The sequence below is a fragment of the Jaculus jaculus genome, chromosome 15 (assembly GCF_020740685.1).
Source record: "Jaculus jaculus isolate mJacJac1 chromosome 15, mJacJac1.mat.Y.cur, whole genome shotgun sequence".
NCBI lineage: Eukaryota > Metazoa > Chordata > Mammalia > Rodentia > Dipodidae > Jaculus > Jaculus jaculus.
In genome coordinates this window covers 22,256,209-22,273,030 of record NC_059116.1, presented here as the reverse complement: position 1 = coordinate 22,273,030, position 16,822 = coordinate 22,256,209, and the positions used below count along the sequence as shown (strand labels likewise).

At 46.1% G+C, this 16,822-nt stretch overlaps 1 protein-coding gene across 1 annotated transcript in view; it reads right to left on the bottom strand.

Annotated features, from left to right (window-relative positions):
- Positions 1 to 16,084, bottom strand: part of Mib1 (MIB E3 ubiquitin protein ligase 1) — a 110,264-nt gene extending 94,180 nt beyond the window's left edge. The window contains exon 1 of the mRNA XM_045134689.1: positions 15,725 to 16,084. Within this exon, the coding sequence (XP_044990624.1) occupies positions 15,725 to 15,953 (229 nt within the window). The 5' untranslated portion in view covers positions 15,954 to 16,084. The remainder of the gene's footprint in view (positions 1 to 15,724) is intronic.
- Positions 16,085 to 16,822: the final 738 nt, after the last annotated feature.

Sequence of the window (16,822 nt, the reverse complement as noted above, 5' to 3'; positions counted from 1 at the left end):
TGCAAACGAACCCCAGATGCATGTACCACCTTGTGCATCTGGCTTATGTGGGTCCTGGGGAAATTGAACCTTGAGTCCTTAGGCTTCACAGGTAAGCTCCTTAACTGCTAGCAATTTCTCCAGCCCTAAATCTTATATTCTAATAGTCAAATAAATTTTAGATATTAAAGGTTATTTGAAAATGTTTACCATAATGCTAAATCCACCCCTCTTGGGCCGGAGAGATGGCTCAGAGGTTAAAGGCACTTGCTTGCAAAGCCTGAGGACCTAGATTCAATTTGCCACTACCCATATATAAGCAAGATGCACAAAGTGGAACATGCATCTGGAATCATTTGCAGTGGCTGGTACCTTTCTCTCCAAGCATAAAATATTTTTAAAAAGAGAGAAAGAGAAGCCAGACATGGTGCATGCCTTTAATCCCAGCACTCAAGAGGCAGAGGTAGGAGGATTGCTGTGAGTTCAAGGCCACTCTGAGACTACATAGTGAATTGCAGGTCAGCCTGAGCTACAGTGAGACCCTACTTCGGAAAACAAAAAAAAAAAAAAAAAAAAAAAACCCTGAATTTAAGAGGCTAAAGTGGAATGTCCCCACAGAAATCGATAATGCACAAGCTCCTCCAAAGTGAGGTGTCTGATCCAGGGGGATGCAGAACATAAGCCTTTAAGTCCAAGGGATGATCTCGTAAGTGCAATTCCAAAATCCTAAACACCTGTAAGGTTTTCTACAAATTAGCAACATAGTCACCGAGTACACCTGACTTAACCCCACAAGCGGCTGCGTGCAGTGTCGTGTCACTGAGTCAACCCTGACCTAACCACGCAGGAGGCTACCTACTGTACAAAGCCAGCATGCCTCAGTGAGGCCTGTGCTCCACTGGGAAGCTGATGGATCTGATTACAGGATGCCACGAGTGAATCTCGAGGTCTGTGTTATGCCTCAGACATATCACGCACTGTTCTGAGATCCAAATGCACGAAAACTTAAGCCCTAGGCGTCCTGAATAAGACGGTGGTGGGTTCCTGGGTGGGGAGATGGCTCAGTGACTGAAAACCTCACTGCTCAAGCCTCAGCAAAGGAGTTCAACCCTCAGACCCCACAAAAGAAACAGGAACTTGGAAGATAGCTTAGCAGTTAAGGCTCTCTCCTGCAAAGCCTAAGGACCCCAGCTCTGACTCCCCAGAGCCCACGTAAGCCAGAAGCACACGGTCACACATGCACACAAGGTGGCAAACATATCTAGAGTTCAACTGCAGTGGCTGGAGGCCCTGGTGTGCCAATTCTCTTTCTGTCATAAAAAAAATAAAAATAAAAAATAACAAAAGCAGGACATTAGGGTGGGCTTCTGTAATCTCAGCATGCTGCTGGAGAGCTGGTACGCGGAGACATGAGAACATCCAGGAGGCTCCCAGCAAGTTCAACGAAGAACATCAATGGAGGGAGGGCCAGAGAGAAACCCAACCTCAGCGTGGAAAGGAGAGGACCAACCTGAACCTCGTTCTCTGATCTTCACTCACGTGCTGTGGCACTCACAAGGATAGAGGAAGAAAGGAAAAATAAGTTAACAGGGCTGGAGGGATGGCTTAGCGGTTAAGGCGTTTGCCTGCAAAGCCAAAGGACCCAGTTCAATTCACCAGGACCCATGTAAGCCAGATGCACAAGGGGGCGTGTGGTCTAGAGTTTGTGTGCAGTGCCTGGAGGCCCTGGCGCGCCCATTCTCAAGAAACTATGAAAAAATAAGTAAGACATTTAAATTTTTTAATGGCTTATTGGTTAAAGGCACTTGCTTGCAAAGCCAGATGGCCCAGGTTCAATTTCCCAGTACCCACATAAAGCCAGATGCCAAAAGGCACATGTGTCTGATTCATGGGCTGCAGCAGGAGGCCCTGGCATGCCCTCGCTAGCTCGCTCGCACTCTCTCTCTCTCTCGTTTTTATTGCCTTTCTCTTTAATACATAATAATTTTTAAATTAAGATCTCTATTTTTTGAGCTGAGCATAGCAGCACAGTGTGTGAATCCCAGTATATGTAGACGAATGCAGAAGTTATCAAAAGTTCAAGGCCAGCCTGGGCCTCACAGGGAGAAGCCCTGTGTGGAATGTGGAATCTCCAGCTGGAGAAGACTGGCTATCCCTTTTCTATCCCATTTACCAGTTAGGTGAAAACTTCCTTCCATCTTTTATAATAGTCATTTCTTCCAAATTATTTGGAATTATTGTCTCAAAATAACATAAGCAGCTGGGCGTGGTGGCGCACGCCTTTAATCCCAGCACTGGGAGGCAGAGGTAGGAGGATCGCCGTGAGTTTGAGGCCACCCTGAGACTACAGAGTTAATTCCAGGTCAGCCTGGACCAGAGTGAGACCCTACCACAAAAAAAAAAAACAAAAAAAAAATAAAATAAACAAAGAGAACATCTGCTTTTATATTCCACCCCCCCAAAAAAAAAAACAAAGAAAGAAATTAAGTTCTAATTGGCAACTAGTCAAGTGCAGCTATCGCTGGCACCCCTGAGCAGCACCTCCACACCCTGCCCGCTCCACAGCTGCAATGCTGAAAATGAGGCGACTGTAATCTGCACTTCTCTGGCAGGTATGGAACCCGCTGTCAGACCTTTGACTTTTTTTTTTTTTTTTTTTGGCCGATAGTATTTCTTCTTTTATTTATTTATTTGAGAGAGAGGAAGGCAGACAGAGAGAGAGAATGGGCATGCCAGGGCCTCCGGCTGCTGCAAATGAACTCTAGACGCATGCGCCACCCTGTGCATCTGGCTTACGTGGGTCCTGGGGAATCGAACCGAGGTCCTTTGGCTTTGCAGGCAAGCGCCTTAGTCCCTAAGCCACCTCTCCAGCCCACATATTTTTTTTTTATTTGAGAGAGGGAAAGAGGCAGAGAGAGAGAGAGAGAGAGAGAGAATGGGCATGCCAGGGCTTCCAGCCACTGCAAACGAACTCCAGATGCATGTGGCATCTTGTGCATCTAGCTTACGTGGGTCCTGGGGAATCAAACCGAGGTCCTTTGGCTTTGCAGGCAAACACCTTAACCACTAAGCCATCTCTCCAGCAGCCCTTTTTTTAAATTTTATTTATTTATTTATTTGAGAAAGCAAGAGTGAGATGCATTTCTTCGTTTAAGAACTGTCTATTCAACTAATTTTTCTGTTCATTGATTCAATCTGCTTTGTTAGTTGCTTAATTTTTTCTTGGAGTTCTTGGTAGATGCTAGATAACAGTCCCCTGCGTGACAGTTTTCTTGCGGGAGGCTAAACGTAATTACATATCATAAACTACCTGTTCCACACAGGAAGTCATTCATGTCAAGCAATTTCAAACAATCAACCTGTCAACTAGCAAAAGACCTGTCATCTTCAGCACCAACTACTAGAAAGTAATGGAACAGAGGAAATTTTGAAAAAGAATTAAGTGTCCTCTTTTTCAAATAAAATAGGATAACAGAAAAGGAAGGACATGAATTATGAAGAAACACTAACAACAAAGTGCTAAAGCGTGCGTTCTGCTTGTTTGCCGGGGTGGGTCTGGCTATGCTGCCCCAGCTGGCCTCGTGCCTCTGAGCCTCCTGACCAGCTCAGACATCGAGCACATGCCACGACGCCTAACTCATTACTAGATGTTTAAACCCAGTGAATTCGCAGTAACGTAACTATGAAGTTCAATGCTTTTCTTTGGGCTTTGTCTTGGGTTTTCTGTTTGGGTTCTTTGGCTGAACAAGGCATGGGTGTGTTTTCTTGGTGCTGGGGACTGAAACCAGGGTCTCACACATACTAAGCAGACATTCTACCATGAGCTACATACCCCAATCTCTTGAAACTTAATGCAACTTTAGAGTTAATTCTAAAACATAAAAGAGATCATATATTTGCAAGGAGGAAGACAAGGAAAAGCAATTTGGGACTCTGTTCTGATAAAATTCCAGAAAACCACAACAAAGGGAAGCATATGTGTGGGGCAAGGGAAATTAAAAACTTCAGTTTTCTATGTAGTAAACCAACTTTAAGTTTGTTAAATATTAAATGGAAACTATCAGCAGGACAGAAAAAAATGATAACATTCTCTAACTCAGTGGGAAAAAAAGAATACATATGAAAGGGAATGAGATAGTAGTGATCAGAAAGATTATCAGTAATCAACACATATGAACAAGCTATACTCCTCTCTTAATTAAAAGACAAAAAGATTCTCCAAACTGGGTAGCTGAGGTGGGAAGATCCCCTGTGAGTTCAAGGTCAGCATGAGCCAGAATGGGATCCAGACTCAAAAAAAAAAAAAAAAAAAAAAAAAACTCAAAATTAATCATGTCATTAACAAAAGAAATCCTTATAACAAATTGTTCATCTGATGCACAAGAGATCTGAGGAGTCGTACATGGGTCCTTAGGCCTCACATGCAAGTGCCTTAACTGCTAAGCCATCTCTCCAGCCCAGTAAAACATTTTTTAACTATTAAATACTGTGCACCTACTGAAAAGATGACAGATTTTTATGTGCTGAACTGAAAAGTTGTCAAAGAACAAATTCAACCAGAGATGTCAAAAGGGTTATTTTTAAATCTAAAATATATATGGACGACTTTGACCATGGGTTGCTTAATTCAGAAGACGTCCTTATACCGGACACAATGGTGAATGAATCTCTTCTAACTTGTGCCAGGACATCCTTAAGTAAGTCCTGAGACCAAAAATATATTTGCACAGCCTTTAATGGCACCCAGTGGTTATAGTACCAAACTTTGGCCATGGCTACCCCCAGGACAAATTTTAAAAGGTACATTATTATGGAAGGCCATTTTTAAAATATGCTATGTTCACCACTATCAAAGTTAAATGTTGAATATATGTTCCCGATAACTCTGCTAATTTGTTATCTATTTTACAAGCCAAACAGAAACAGATTCAGATGGTGTCAGACATTATTGTGTCATTCAGTGAACAGTTCTGGAAGAAAATCTCAGCCAGCTCATGCTCAGATGGTCTCGAGACAATCCAACTCCGTCTACCTGGGTTCCATCAAATGCTCCCCCAGGGCCTTGACATCCACAAGAAGGGCAGCGACCAGTTTGCTGAGCGCTCGCTTCTCATTAACTTCTTACTTTCATTCTTTCTCCCCAGCATTCTCTTCCAAGACTATCTTCCTGCACTCCATCAATACACTTTCAGGGTCCTTTAGAGTAGTCCCCTCTCTGGGAAAGACTCTCTAACTGCCACAACTCCATGCGCCATTCAGCAAGAAACAGTTCACGATCTAACATCATCGCCCCCTGCCCTCTAACAGCAGCTAAAGTGTCTTCTCATGAGAGGTGGGAATGAGAGGAAGGTACAGTTAGGGAGACTGGACCCCTGAAGGTGAAAAGCACTTGCTAGAAATCAAAGATGAAGCCAGGCGTGGTGGCGCACGCCTTTAATCCCAGCAATGAGGAGGCAGAGGTAGGAGGATTGCCATGAGTTCGAGGCCACCCTGAGACTCCATAGTGAATTCTCAGTCAGCCCGAGCTACAGCGAGACCCTACCTTGCAAAACCAAAACAACTAAACATGCACACAACGATGATCTGACTTCTCAGCTCTTGTCTAGTTCCTTAGACCTGTTTTTCCACAACCAGGACGCCTCCTGGGGAGGAAGTCTTTCATAGGATTTAAACATGGCGGTTGGTCAAGTTCAACCCCCAGAACTTGGTATCAGGGCTAACCTCTTCCTGGGACGGCCCCTAGCCCTAACCAACCAGCTGTCCCTCTGGCTCACCTGAGCCAGAAGACAGCCCACCACCACTAATATGTTATTAAAAAGTCTTTGCAAGGAGAGGGCAGGCCCTCGGACCACTTGGGAACTTCCAGCTGTGGGTGAGGTTTTCCCTAGGCTGGGCCCAGGCGGGAGGGGGTCCCCAGCCCTAACTCTCCACATGGGTTCTTTATCCCCTCCAACTCCCCGCATGGCAGGAGCTCCTTGAACTTTCTTTTTTCCCCAGGTTCTCCATGTGGAATCTTTAGCCACGTGGATGCCTTTCCTTGGCTCTGTACTTCCCTCAATAAGTATAATAATTTAATTTTAAATAAAAAGACAAAAGTCATAGGAAAAAGCAAGCTGGGACTGGAGAGAGAGCTCAGCGGTTAGCCTAACAGCCCAAGTTCAATTCCCCAGTACCCATGTAGCGCCACATGCACAAGGTGGCACATGTGCCTCGAGTTTGTTTGCAGCACCTAGAGGCCCTAGTGTGCCCATTCTCTCTGTTTCTCTTGTCTGTCACTGCTTGCAAATAAATACCTTTTTAAAAAGAAGTACATATTAAGCTACTTATAAGGCAAACAGAAAACATGTAGCTCAACAACAACAACAAAAAAAAGCATAAAACAGCATCGTAGAGTCAGCATCCACCTTTGCGAATTGAATCCACCGTGAACAATATTAAAGAAAAGAATCCCAGCACTCGGGAGGCAGAGGTAGGAGGATCGCCATGAGTTCAAGGCCACCCTGAGACTACATAGTGAATTCCAGGAGAGCCTGAGCTAGAGTGAAACCCTACCTCGAAAAACCAAAAACTAAACTAAAATAAAATAAAAAAGAAAGAAAGAAAACGCACATGCGCTGACCACTTTCCATCTGCACAAACACCTTCCTCTGCCATTCTTTGGTCGGGAAGTAACGCAGCATTTCATTCCAGTAGGTGTTCCTTGGGGCAGGTAGTCTACAGACGATTCAAAGCTCATGGGGGGTGATGCAAACACTATCCCATTTTATAAGGGACTTGAGCACCCCTGAATTCTGGAGTCTCCAGGGGCTCCTGGAACCAACTCCCCAAAGACAGTATGGGACAACTACAGGGTGTAGCAGGCACGCGCACGCTCACGTCTGAGAGGGAAGACACGTGCAGGCATGCACGCTCACGTCTGAGAGAGCAGACACGTGCAGGCACGCGCACGCTCACGTCTGAGCAGACACGTGCAGGCACGCGCACGCTCACGTCTGAGAGAGCAGACACGTGCAGGCACGCGCATGCTCACGTCTGAGAGAGCAGACACAGGCAGGCACGTGCACGCTCATGTATGTGAGTGCAGACACATGCAGGCACGCGCACGCTCACGTATATGAGCGCAGACACATGCAGGCACACGCACGCTCACGTCTGAGAGAGCAGACACAGGCAGGCACATGCACACTCATGTATGTGAGTGCAGACACATGCAGGCACGCGCATGCTCACGTATATGAGTGCAGACACATGCAGGCACGCGCACGCTCACGTGTATGAGTGCAGACACATGCAGGCACGCGCACGCTCACGTCTGAGAGAGCAGACACAGGCAGGCACGTGCACACTCATGTATGTGAGTGCAGACACATGCAGGCACGCGCACGCTCATGTATATGAGTGCAGACACATGCAGGCACGCGCACGCTCACGTCTGAGAGGGCAGACACATGCAGGCCACAGCACGACGTGGTCTCAGGGCAACCTCGGGTGTCAGTCTTCACCTTCCACCTGGATTTTTGGGTGAGTTTTTTGGGGGGGTTGTTGTTTTGGTTTTGAGGTAGCATCTCCCACTGTCCACTGCTGGGTTTGCCAGAGAGGTGGTCCACAAGCTTCCAAGACATGCTGTCTCCACCTCCCTCTCCACCCTTGAGAGCACTGGAATTAGACGCTTTCTACAATGCCAGGCTTTGGTTAGATTCTGGGGCTCTAAAATCAGGTACCCGGGCTTGTATGGCAAGTACTTTATCCACCTGGTCACCGCCCGAGGCCCCTAAAAATGTACTCTGCATCTTTTCAATTACCTGCGTGCGCGTGTCACACCGGGGTCTCTCACTGCTGCAAATGACTGCTGTGCACGGTGGCCGGGCAGCTGAGACCCAGGCCAGCAGCAGCTTTCCAAGCAAGTGCCTGTGACTGCTGAACCCAAAAGTGTACTTTAAATAGCCCACAATGAGGAGGAGACAAATCAGAAAACAAATTTCTAACAGTACTTGCCAATTGATAAAGAATTTTATCACAAATGTCATTTCTAAAAAGAAAAAAACTGGAGGCGGTTTTGAGGCAGGGTGACATAGAACTCACTCTAGCCCAGGCCAGACTAGACTAACTCACAGAGATCCTACCTCAGCCTTTGGAATGCTGGGATTATAGGCATGAGCTACCATGCCCAGCTTCGGTTCTAATTTTTTTTTTTATTGTATAATCAATTTTTCCACAGGGAAAAGCACTATGGCTGGTGATCATTTTTCTTTTTTGTTTGTTTGTTTTTCGAGGTAGGGTCTCACTCTAGCTCAGGCTGACCTGGTTCTCAGGCTGGCTTTGAACTCATGGCAATCCTCCTACCTCTGCCTCCCAAATGCTGAGATTAAAGGCCTGTGCCACCACGCCTGGCTTGAAAAGCACATTTTATTCAGAGCCACGGCTCTCCGAAGGTTCACACACATTCACCATTTCCTCAAACTAGTAATTTAGTTCAAAAGACAATTACAACACTGTAATAGACAAAAGCACAACTATACTACAACCTCACTGGCTGGCAATCAAACCAGGTGGAGACCCAGGCTGGTAGCTACTAGGAACATACCAATATCTAACCCAATCAGAGGGATAAGGCTGGAAAGTATATAACCAGAAAAAAAATTATATATGCATTTTACATATGTATTATATGAGGGACCCTTTCTCATATGTGTGCACATGTATGTATGCTTATATATAGGAATGAAAATTGTTACATGTTTCCCTTATTTCTTTGGAGACACTTTCTCCCCAACTAAGAATATTAATCTACTACCATGAACAAACAATCAAAGTTTAAAAACAGGGGCTGGAGAGATGGCTTAGCGGTTACACACCCTGTGAAGCCTAAGGACCCCAGTTCAAGGCTCGATCCCCCAGGACCCACGTTGGCCAGATGCACAAGGGGCGCACGCGTCTGGAGTTCATTTGCAGTGGCTAGAGGCCCTGGTGCGCCCATTCTCTCTCTGTCTCTATCTGCCTCTTTCTCTATCTGCCTCTTTCTCTCTCTGCCTCTTTGTCTGTCGTTCTCAAATAAATAAATGAAAACAAATAAAAGTTTAAACAGACAGCCTGGTATCTCCAAGTAGGCAAACTGTCACTTAGCCCCCAGTCACCCCATCCTGCTATTCAGTGTGTCTGTGAGCCAGCATGTGAGGCGTCATCCAGGACCTGGTCACGAATACTCTTTCTGGCGGTGCACGTGGAAGACCAGCACTGCGCGTTCCGGGCCAAGCTGAGCTGCAGAGCCAGACCTGTACTAAGACAGCAGCCACCGGCTAGAAATGCTCTTGTAGAATCAGAAGACTGCGGGTCAGAATCTGCAGTACTGAAAATCCCAGTGACCTGAGTGCTTCCTAAAGTTTCGCTTACTGACACGGAAGGTCCACTCATTGATTTACTGCGTCCTCCAGCCAACCAAGATGCAGCCTAACAACAGGGCAGTAGTGGAAAAGTATGGGATTAATCTATTCAAGACTCAAGGATGGTGAGGGTGATCTGGCTGCGACGTCTGTCACCCCATTGATCACCAGGGCTGATTTGGCTAATCTGGCTGGCCAGGTGTGTCCCCTTCCTCCCTTGCTGCTCCATGTGCGTCCCTCCTGAAGCTACGTGCTTTCCCGGAATAGGGGAGGACCAGCCATTGGTCACAGCAATACAAGCAGCTGAGCTCCCTGCTAGAACCTCCAAGCAAGGTCTCAAGACTCTGGAATTGGGACTGCAGGATAACTGATTGGGTAAGTGCACTTATTGCTCAAAAATGCAGACCCAGGCTAGAGAGACAGCTTAGTGGTTAAGCGCTTGCCTGTGAATCCCAAGGACCCCGGTTCGAGGCTCGACTCCCCAGGACCCATGTTAGCCAGATACACAAGGGGGCGCATGCATCTGGAGTTCATTTGCAGTGGCTGGAGACCCTGGCACGCCCATTCTCTCGTTCTCTGTCTCTCTCTGCCTTTCTCTCTGTGTCTGTCTGTCGCTGTCAAATAAATAAATAAAAATGAACACAAAGAAAAATGCAGACCCGTGTTCAACGCCCAGCACCTACATAAAAAGCTGGATGTGGCCACACAACTCAGGCTGTGCAGAAACAGGACAATCACTGTCACTCACTGGTCAGCCAGTCCAGCAGAAAAACGGCTCTGGGTCCAGCAAGGGGCCCTAGCTCGAGAACAAGGAGAAGAGAGATGGGTGTCCTGATCTCCTCGTGTTCAGTCACGTGACCACAAACATGCACTTGCTACACACCAAAATAAATAAATAAATGTCTCTAGGTTGGATCTCCATCCCTCCTTCCCCAGATAAACCTACATGGAGTCTCATTTAAAATAGTTTCAACAGACAGAAATAAACGGAGAAAGTCGTTTTATAGGAAGCTTTTAAAATAAGCAGGATCTCTAGGAAAATCAGCTTCCTGTACAGATGCTATGAAGCAGTATGTCACAGTAGTTCACCCTTTCCAGGCCTGACATCCTATCCCTCACCCCCTCCCCAACCTGTGATTCCCCTAAGTCCTGTCTTGCCCAAAGGTTCTGAGTCCTTGCCAATATTCTTTCCTATTACAGCTCAATAAACAAATCAGAACAGGGTACCTCAGAAAAGTAAAATCTATTCATCCATTTCTTTTTTTTTTTAATCGGAGTCAGCACTTTTAAAATCTTCCACTCGACAAACATCTTGCTTCAAGTGGAAGAAAGACCAAAGATTTGCCCTTCAGACATCTTTAACCAAACTATGATTGAAGCTACTTTTGAAGAAAGCCAATTTTCCTTTCTTGTTACATATCCAAGAATGACAGAACAGTAGTAGGAAGTCTGAGTAACACTGAAGTCAAGTGATCACAAAAGATATTAAACAGACATGCATTTCTCCCCAAATTCTAAAACCAGTACCTAATGATACAAAGTCAATTATACCTATTGATCACTGGGTCACAAAATAAGCTTCAAACTAATCACCTATGTATTTCCACAATCTTCTTGCTGACTACAAATTAGCCAAATGATTCTGGCTATAAGACAGGCGGCATTACTCAGATATTACCCAATGTTTTCTACTTAAGGTCTGACTAACCTAAGACATAAATGCAAATACATCATGTGTGTCCTCAAAGAAAAAATAGTTTGTATGCCAAAATATTTCAGACCCACATACAACTCCCACAGAAACTCTCTAGCATGTGAGTAGGGCTAGCAGAAAGATGCACAATGACCCAATCACTCCAGAACCCTTCACTGTCAGGAGTCTCAAAAATGAAATGATGGGGACTGGAGAGATGGCTTAGCGGTTAAGGCGTTTGCCTGCAGAGCCAAAGGACCCAGGTTCTACGCCCCAGAACCCACATAAGACAGATGCACAAGGGAAGCCATGCGTCTTGAGTTTGTTTGCAGCAACTAGAGGCCCTGGCATGCCCATTCTCTCTCCCTCTCTCTCTCTCTCCCCCTGCCTATTTCTGTATCTCTCTCAAATAAATAAAAATAAAATATTTTTAAAAATTTTATTTAAAATAAAGTATTAAAAAATTAAATGGAATGATGAGGATTACCCATTTCTTCATTCCCAAACACACTGCTCAACTTTGTGTTCATGTAATGTGGGTGGAAATCAAGAACAAAAATGAGAATGATCAACGCCATGCAGTTCTTTCTGGTGAAAAGCTTAGCCTCATGTCTTTGCCCTTTTTTTTTTCTTTCAATTAACTATTAAAATATGTCAAGCACACAAAAAAATATAAAATTCTAGGGAAGAGAAAGGAAGGGAGGGTACTTAATAGGTTGATATTGTATATATGTAAGTACAATGATTGAGATGGGGAGGTAATATGATGAAGAATGGAATTTCAAATGGGAAGGTGGGGGGGGGAATTACCATGGGATTTTTTTTATAATCATGGAAAATGCTAATAAAAATGTAAAAAAAATAAAAAATAAAAGGGCAAAAAAAATGTAAAAACCAAAAAACTAAGAAAATAATAAAAATGTAAAAACAAAAAATAAAATAAAATTCTAACAAAACCTAGTGTACCTACCACCCCATTTAAGACAAAGAAGCACTCACCACAAGGTCAAAGCAGGTTTGCTTCTCCCAGCTGTATTATGCTCTCTTGAGTTTGGTTCATCATTACCACACATAAATATGTCTACATCCCTGAACCACTAAGCCCGAATCCTGTAATTTTGCCCCCCACCCAAAGGCATTGAGCAATGTCTGGAGATAGTATGGATTATCACAGGATGGTGGGGTGTCATTGCACCCAGCAGTAATTTAAATTTTGTGATTTTTAACTTTTATAAATAAATATGAAATGCCTAGCCAGGCATGGTGGCACATGCCTTTAATCTCAGCACTCAGGAGGCACAGGTAGGAGGATTGCCCTGAGTTCGACGCCACCCTGAGACTACATAGTGAATCATAATGAATTCCAGGTCAGCCTGAGCTAAAGTAAAACCCTACCTCAAAAAAACAAAAAGAGGGCTGGAAAGATGGCTTAGCGGTTAAGCGCTTGCCTGTGAAGCCTAAGGACCCTGGTTCGAGGCTCAATTCCCCAGGACCCACATTAGCCAGATACACAAGGGGCACATATGTCTGGAGTTCATTTGCAGTGGCTGGAGGACCTGGCATGCCCACTCTCTCTCTATCTGCCTCTTTCTCTCTCTCTCTCTGTCACTCTCAAATAAATAAATAAAAATGAACAAAAAAATTTAAAAAAAAAGAAATACCTAGTATAATAGAGTCAACCTTGCAGAATGTAGTTAAATATCAATGGACATCAGTTATTATATATCTTCAAGAAAGAAAAACAAACAGGAGTAGGTCTTAGGAGCAAAGTCAATACTAAAAAAAATTTTTTTTCTAGGTGTGATGGCACATGCCTTTAATCCCAGCACTGAGACAGAGGCAGGAGGATCACCATGAGTTCGAGGCCACCCTGAGATTACAGAGTGAATTCCAAGTCAGCCTGAGCTAGACTGAGACCCTACCTTGAAATAAAAATGTATTTTTATAGTAGAGAAGTCAGCACAACAGATACACACCATGCTACAAAACAGACATTAACAACCCTGCAAACGTGACCATAGAAGACAGGAGAAGTCCTGCACAGGAGGGTGACTACCAATAATTATATGGGATTGTGTGTTTTTCAAAAGCTAGAAGGATTTTGAATGTTTTTATCATAGAGAAATAATATTTAAGATTTCTTAAAATCACTGTGGTTCAGATCTGTTACACTTTTCCTTTACCCTAGAAAGACACTCAAATTTCCCCCATAAACCTACAATTACTGATCCCAAGAATTCCCCTCAATGACTGAGCTGTGGTGAGACTTTAGCCTGAGCCAGCAGGAAAACAAGACTTTAAAGTACAGGAGCGGCACATGCATATACACTGGAGCATGCAGTGGCCAAAGCCCTTCAGAGAGCAACTGGTCTCTATCCATCTATCAGAACGCTGGCAGAGAAATGGCTTAGCGGTTTCAGCATTTGCCTGGGAAGCCTAAGGACCCAGGCTCAATTCCCCAGGACCCACGTAAGCCAGATGCACGAGGGGGCGCATGCGTCTGGAGTTTGTTTGCAGTGGCTAGAGGCCCTGGCATGCACATTCTCTCTATCTGCCTCTTTCTTTCTCTCTCTCAAATAAATAAATAAAAATACATTAAGAGCACTCCAGCAGACGTGCACATGTGCACCAGAACATTCATGTGACGATCTCCTCTCTGCACAACGTCAATAGAAAAATGTCTACCAATAAAGTATTGTGACTGCATCCAGTCACTGGAATACTTGCAGCCATGAAAGAACACAGTAGACTTTTCCATGTGTCCTAACATGGAATAAATAGTCAGCAACATGAATAAAGTGAAAGAAACAAAGTACAGACGAGTAAACACAGCTTAGTGACATTTGTACTTACAGGGGGAAGAGATTTTTATTTTCTGTGTATTCACATCTGTGCTTACAATGTGCTTACAAGTGTTCTGTAAGAATTTGTAAGAGGCGTGGTGATGCACGCTTTTAATCCCAGCACTCAGGAGGCAGAGGAAGGAGGAACCCTGTCAGTTTGAGGCCAGCCTGAGACTACATAGGGAATTCCAGGTCATCCAGGGCTACAGCAAGACCCACCTCAAATAAATATAAATAAATAAGAATATGTAAGAAACCAGTAATAACAATAGCCACCTGTGTTCGTACCATTGAACCTTTCCATTTTCATTGAGTCATGCAAATGCATCCTTGTTGGTTAAAAAGCTAGCTACGAAATATAACTTTACCCTGGTGACACTGCACACCAATAATTCAAAGAGAAAGAGATGTGGGGGGAGGAGGAAAAAAGAGTAAACAAATGCAATCTTATAAGTGACTTGTTCAAAAACTGATCTGCTTAGTTTAATTCTCTCATTGCTGATCGTTACTGATATTTTACAGCCTATTTTAAGATTTAAGTTTTGCCAAACTTGATGTCTTAAAACCAACTCATTTAATAAATGAAGGCTGGAGAAATGGCTTAGTGGTTAAAGCACTTGCCATGAAGACTAAGAACCCAGGTTCGATTCCCCAGTACCCATATAAGCCAAATGCACAAGGTGAGCCCCATGTCTGGAGTTCGTTTACAGTGGCTGGAGGCCCTAGCATGTCCATTCTCTCTACCCTCCTCTTTCTCTCTCTCTAATAAATAAATCAATTTGTTTGTTTGTTTGTTTTCATGGTAGGGTCTCACTCTAGCTCAGGCTGACCTAGAATTCACTATGTAGTCTCAGGGTGTCCTCAAACTAACAGCAATCCTCCTACCTCTGCCTCCCAAGTGCTGAGATTAAAGGCGTGCACCACCACGCCTGACTCTAAATCAAAATTTTTTTAAAAATCTTGAAAGTATGTAATTTCTATTTGAGCTTTTTTTAATGAATATAATTATCAAGGATAAATCTCATTTAAAATAAATTAGGTTAAAATAAATCATATATTTTGTGAGAACAGGTCTTCAGTTTATCACATTTAAAAAAAAAAACCTGAAATAACAAAGAGACCCCTATAAGGTAGTGGCAAATCATTTACTCCCTGGTGAATGAATTTTAACAGTAAATGAGACAAGATGCTCACCAGGAAAAAAAAAAAAAAAAAAAATCAAGTGTCTCCTATGACTGGCTTCCACTTGGACAAAGTGTTTAACACACACACATACACACAGAGGTGCGAGCGCACTAAGATATAAAATTAAGGTGGAAAAGCATGTCACAGTTCAGATACCCTTGGTCCACTGAACTCAAGTCTTTCTGTGTCTCAGCAAGGGGGTGGGGGGAGGATTAATCTATCTCAACAGCAATAACAAAAAAAAAGAAAAGGGCTCCCGGGGCTCCTTGGCAACAGAACACCATATGGCAAAGGCTAGCTCTCTTCAGACAGCTACCACTTGGTGACTGATTACTTTCAATGAGACAGGCCTGTACAGACCTCTTCAAGCCCAAGGAAGAGGAGGTGGGGGAGACCGTGGCGGCTGTCTCTCCAAGCAAGAAGCAAAGCATCCTGCTGCTGCTGATGGACCTGGTCCATGTAATGCCCTGAATGGATGGTCTGTCTGTCCTTTGCAAGTGTGTTGATGGACCGGGTGGTGAATGCCAGCATCCTTGGGACCCCCCCCCCCTTGTCCGCCTCCTCCCACGCGCGCAGGCCCGGGTGTAGGGGTTCGGGGGTGAAGGGGTTCGGGCGTAGAGGGGTTCGGAGGGGGGGATGCTTACCGGTGGGAGCGCTGTCCAGGATGCGCAGATCGTAGGCCCCGGAGCAGCGGTAGTTGGCGGCCGTGCCGTTGTCCCACACCACCACCACCTCCTCGGGACTCTCGAAGCTCCTCACGGTGCCCACATGGCCTTCGCCGCCGTCCTGTTTACCCCACTTCCAATCGGGGCCGCGTACGACGCGGGCGCCCACTCCTTCCACCATCACCCGGTTATTACGAGAGTTACTCATCGGGGCCCGGGCGGTGGGCTCAGCCGCTGCCGCCAACGCCAACGCCGGAGGACCCGTGAGGGAGTTGGGCCCGGGCCGTACTCTGGGCGCCGGCGGAGGCGGCAGCGAGCCCCGCGGGACTTGCGAGTAACTCACGAGGACTACGGCGGGGTCCCCTCCGAGCCGCGCCCCCCACCCCGCAGACCCGCGGCGGCGGCGGCGGCGGCGGCGGCGGCCGTGGGCGGGGACTCTCCCGCTTCCTCCAGGCTCCCCCGCAGGGTTACACCGACGGCCGTCAGGATCTCAATCACGCTCTCCCTAGCTCTGCCCTCCCCCTAGCAGGGTTACAACGACGGCCGTCCGGGATTTCAATCACTCTCTCCCTAGCTCTGCCCTCCCCCTAGCAGGGTTACAACGACGGCCGTCGGGATTTCAATCACTCTCTCCCCAGCTCTGGCCCCGCCTCGCAGGGTTACAACGACGGCCGTCGGGAATTCAATCACTCTCGCCCCAGCTCTGCCTCCGCCTGGCAAGGTTACCACGACGGCCGTCGGGAATTCAATCAATCACGCTCTTTCCCTTCCTCCCCCACCCCCTCCTCCTCCTCCGGCCGGGAAACGCAGAAGGCCGGAGGGGAGGAGAGAGGCTCGTCCGGAGCTGACCGAGTGGCGACGGCCTCCACGTTCGCCGGAATGCACGCGCCACCTCCTCTTCCTCCGCGTAGCGGCGGTGATTATCGCCCGACGGGGCCCGATGAACGCCCGGACCCCGAGGCGGGGACCCCCTTCTCTCTATCCTGCCCCCCCCGTCCCGCGCGCACGCCGCTGCCGCCGCCGCCGCCGCGCTCCGCCCCACCACCGAGTCCCCGCCGCCGGCCGAGAGAAAGAGCG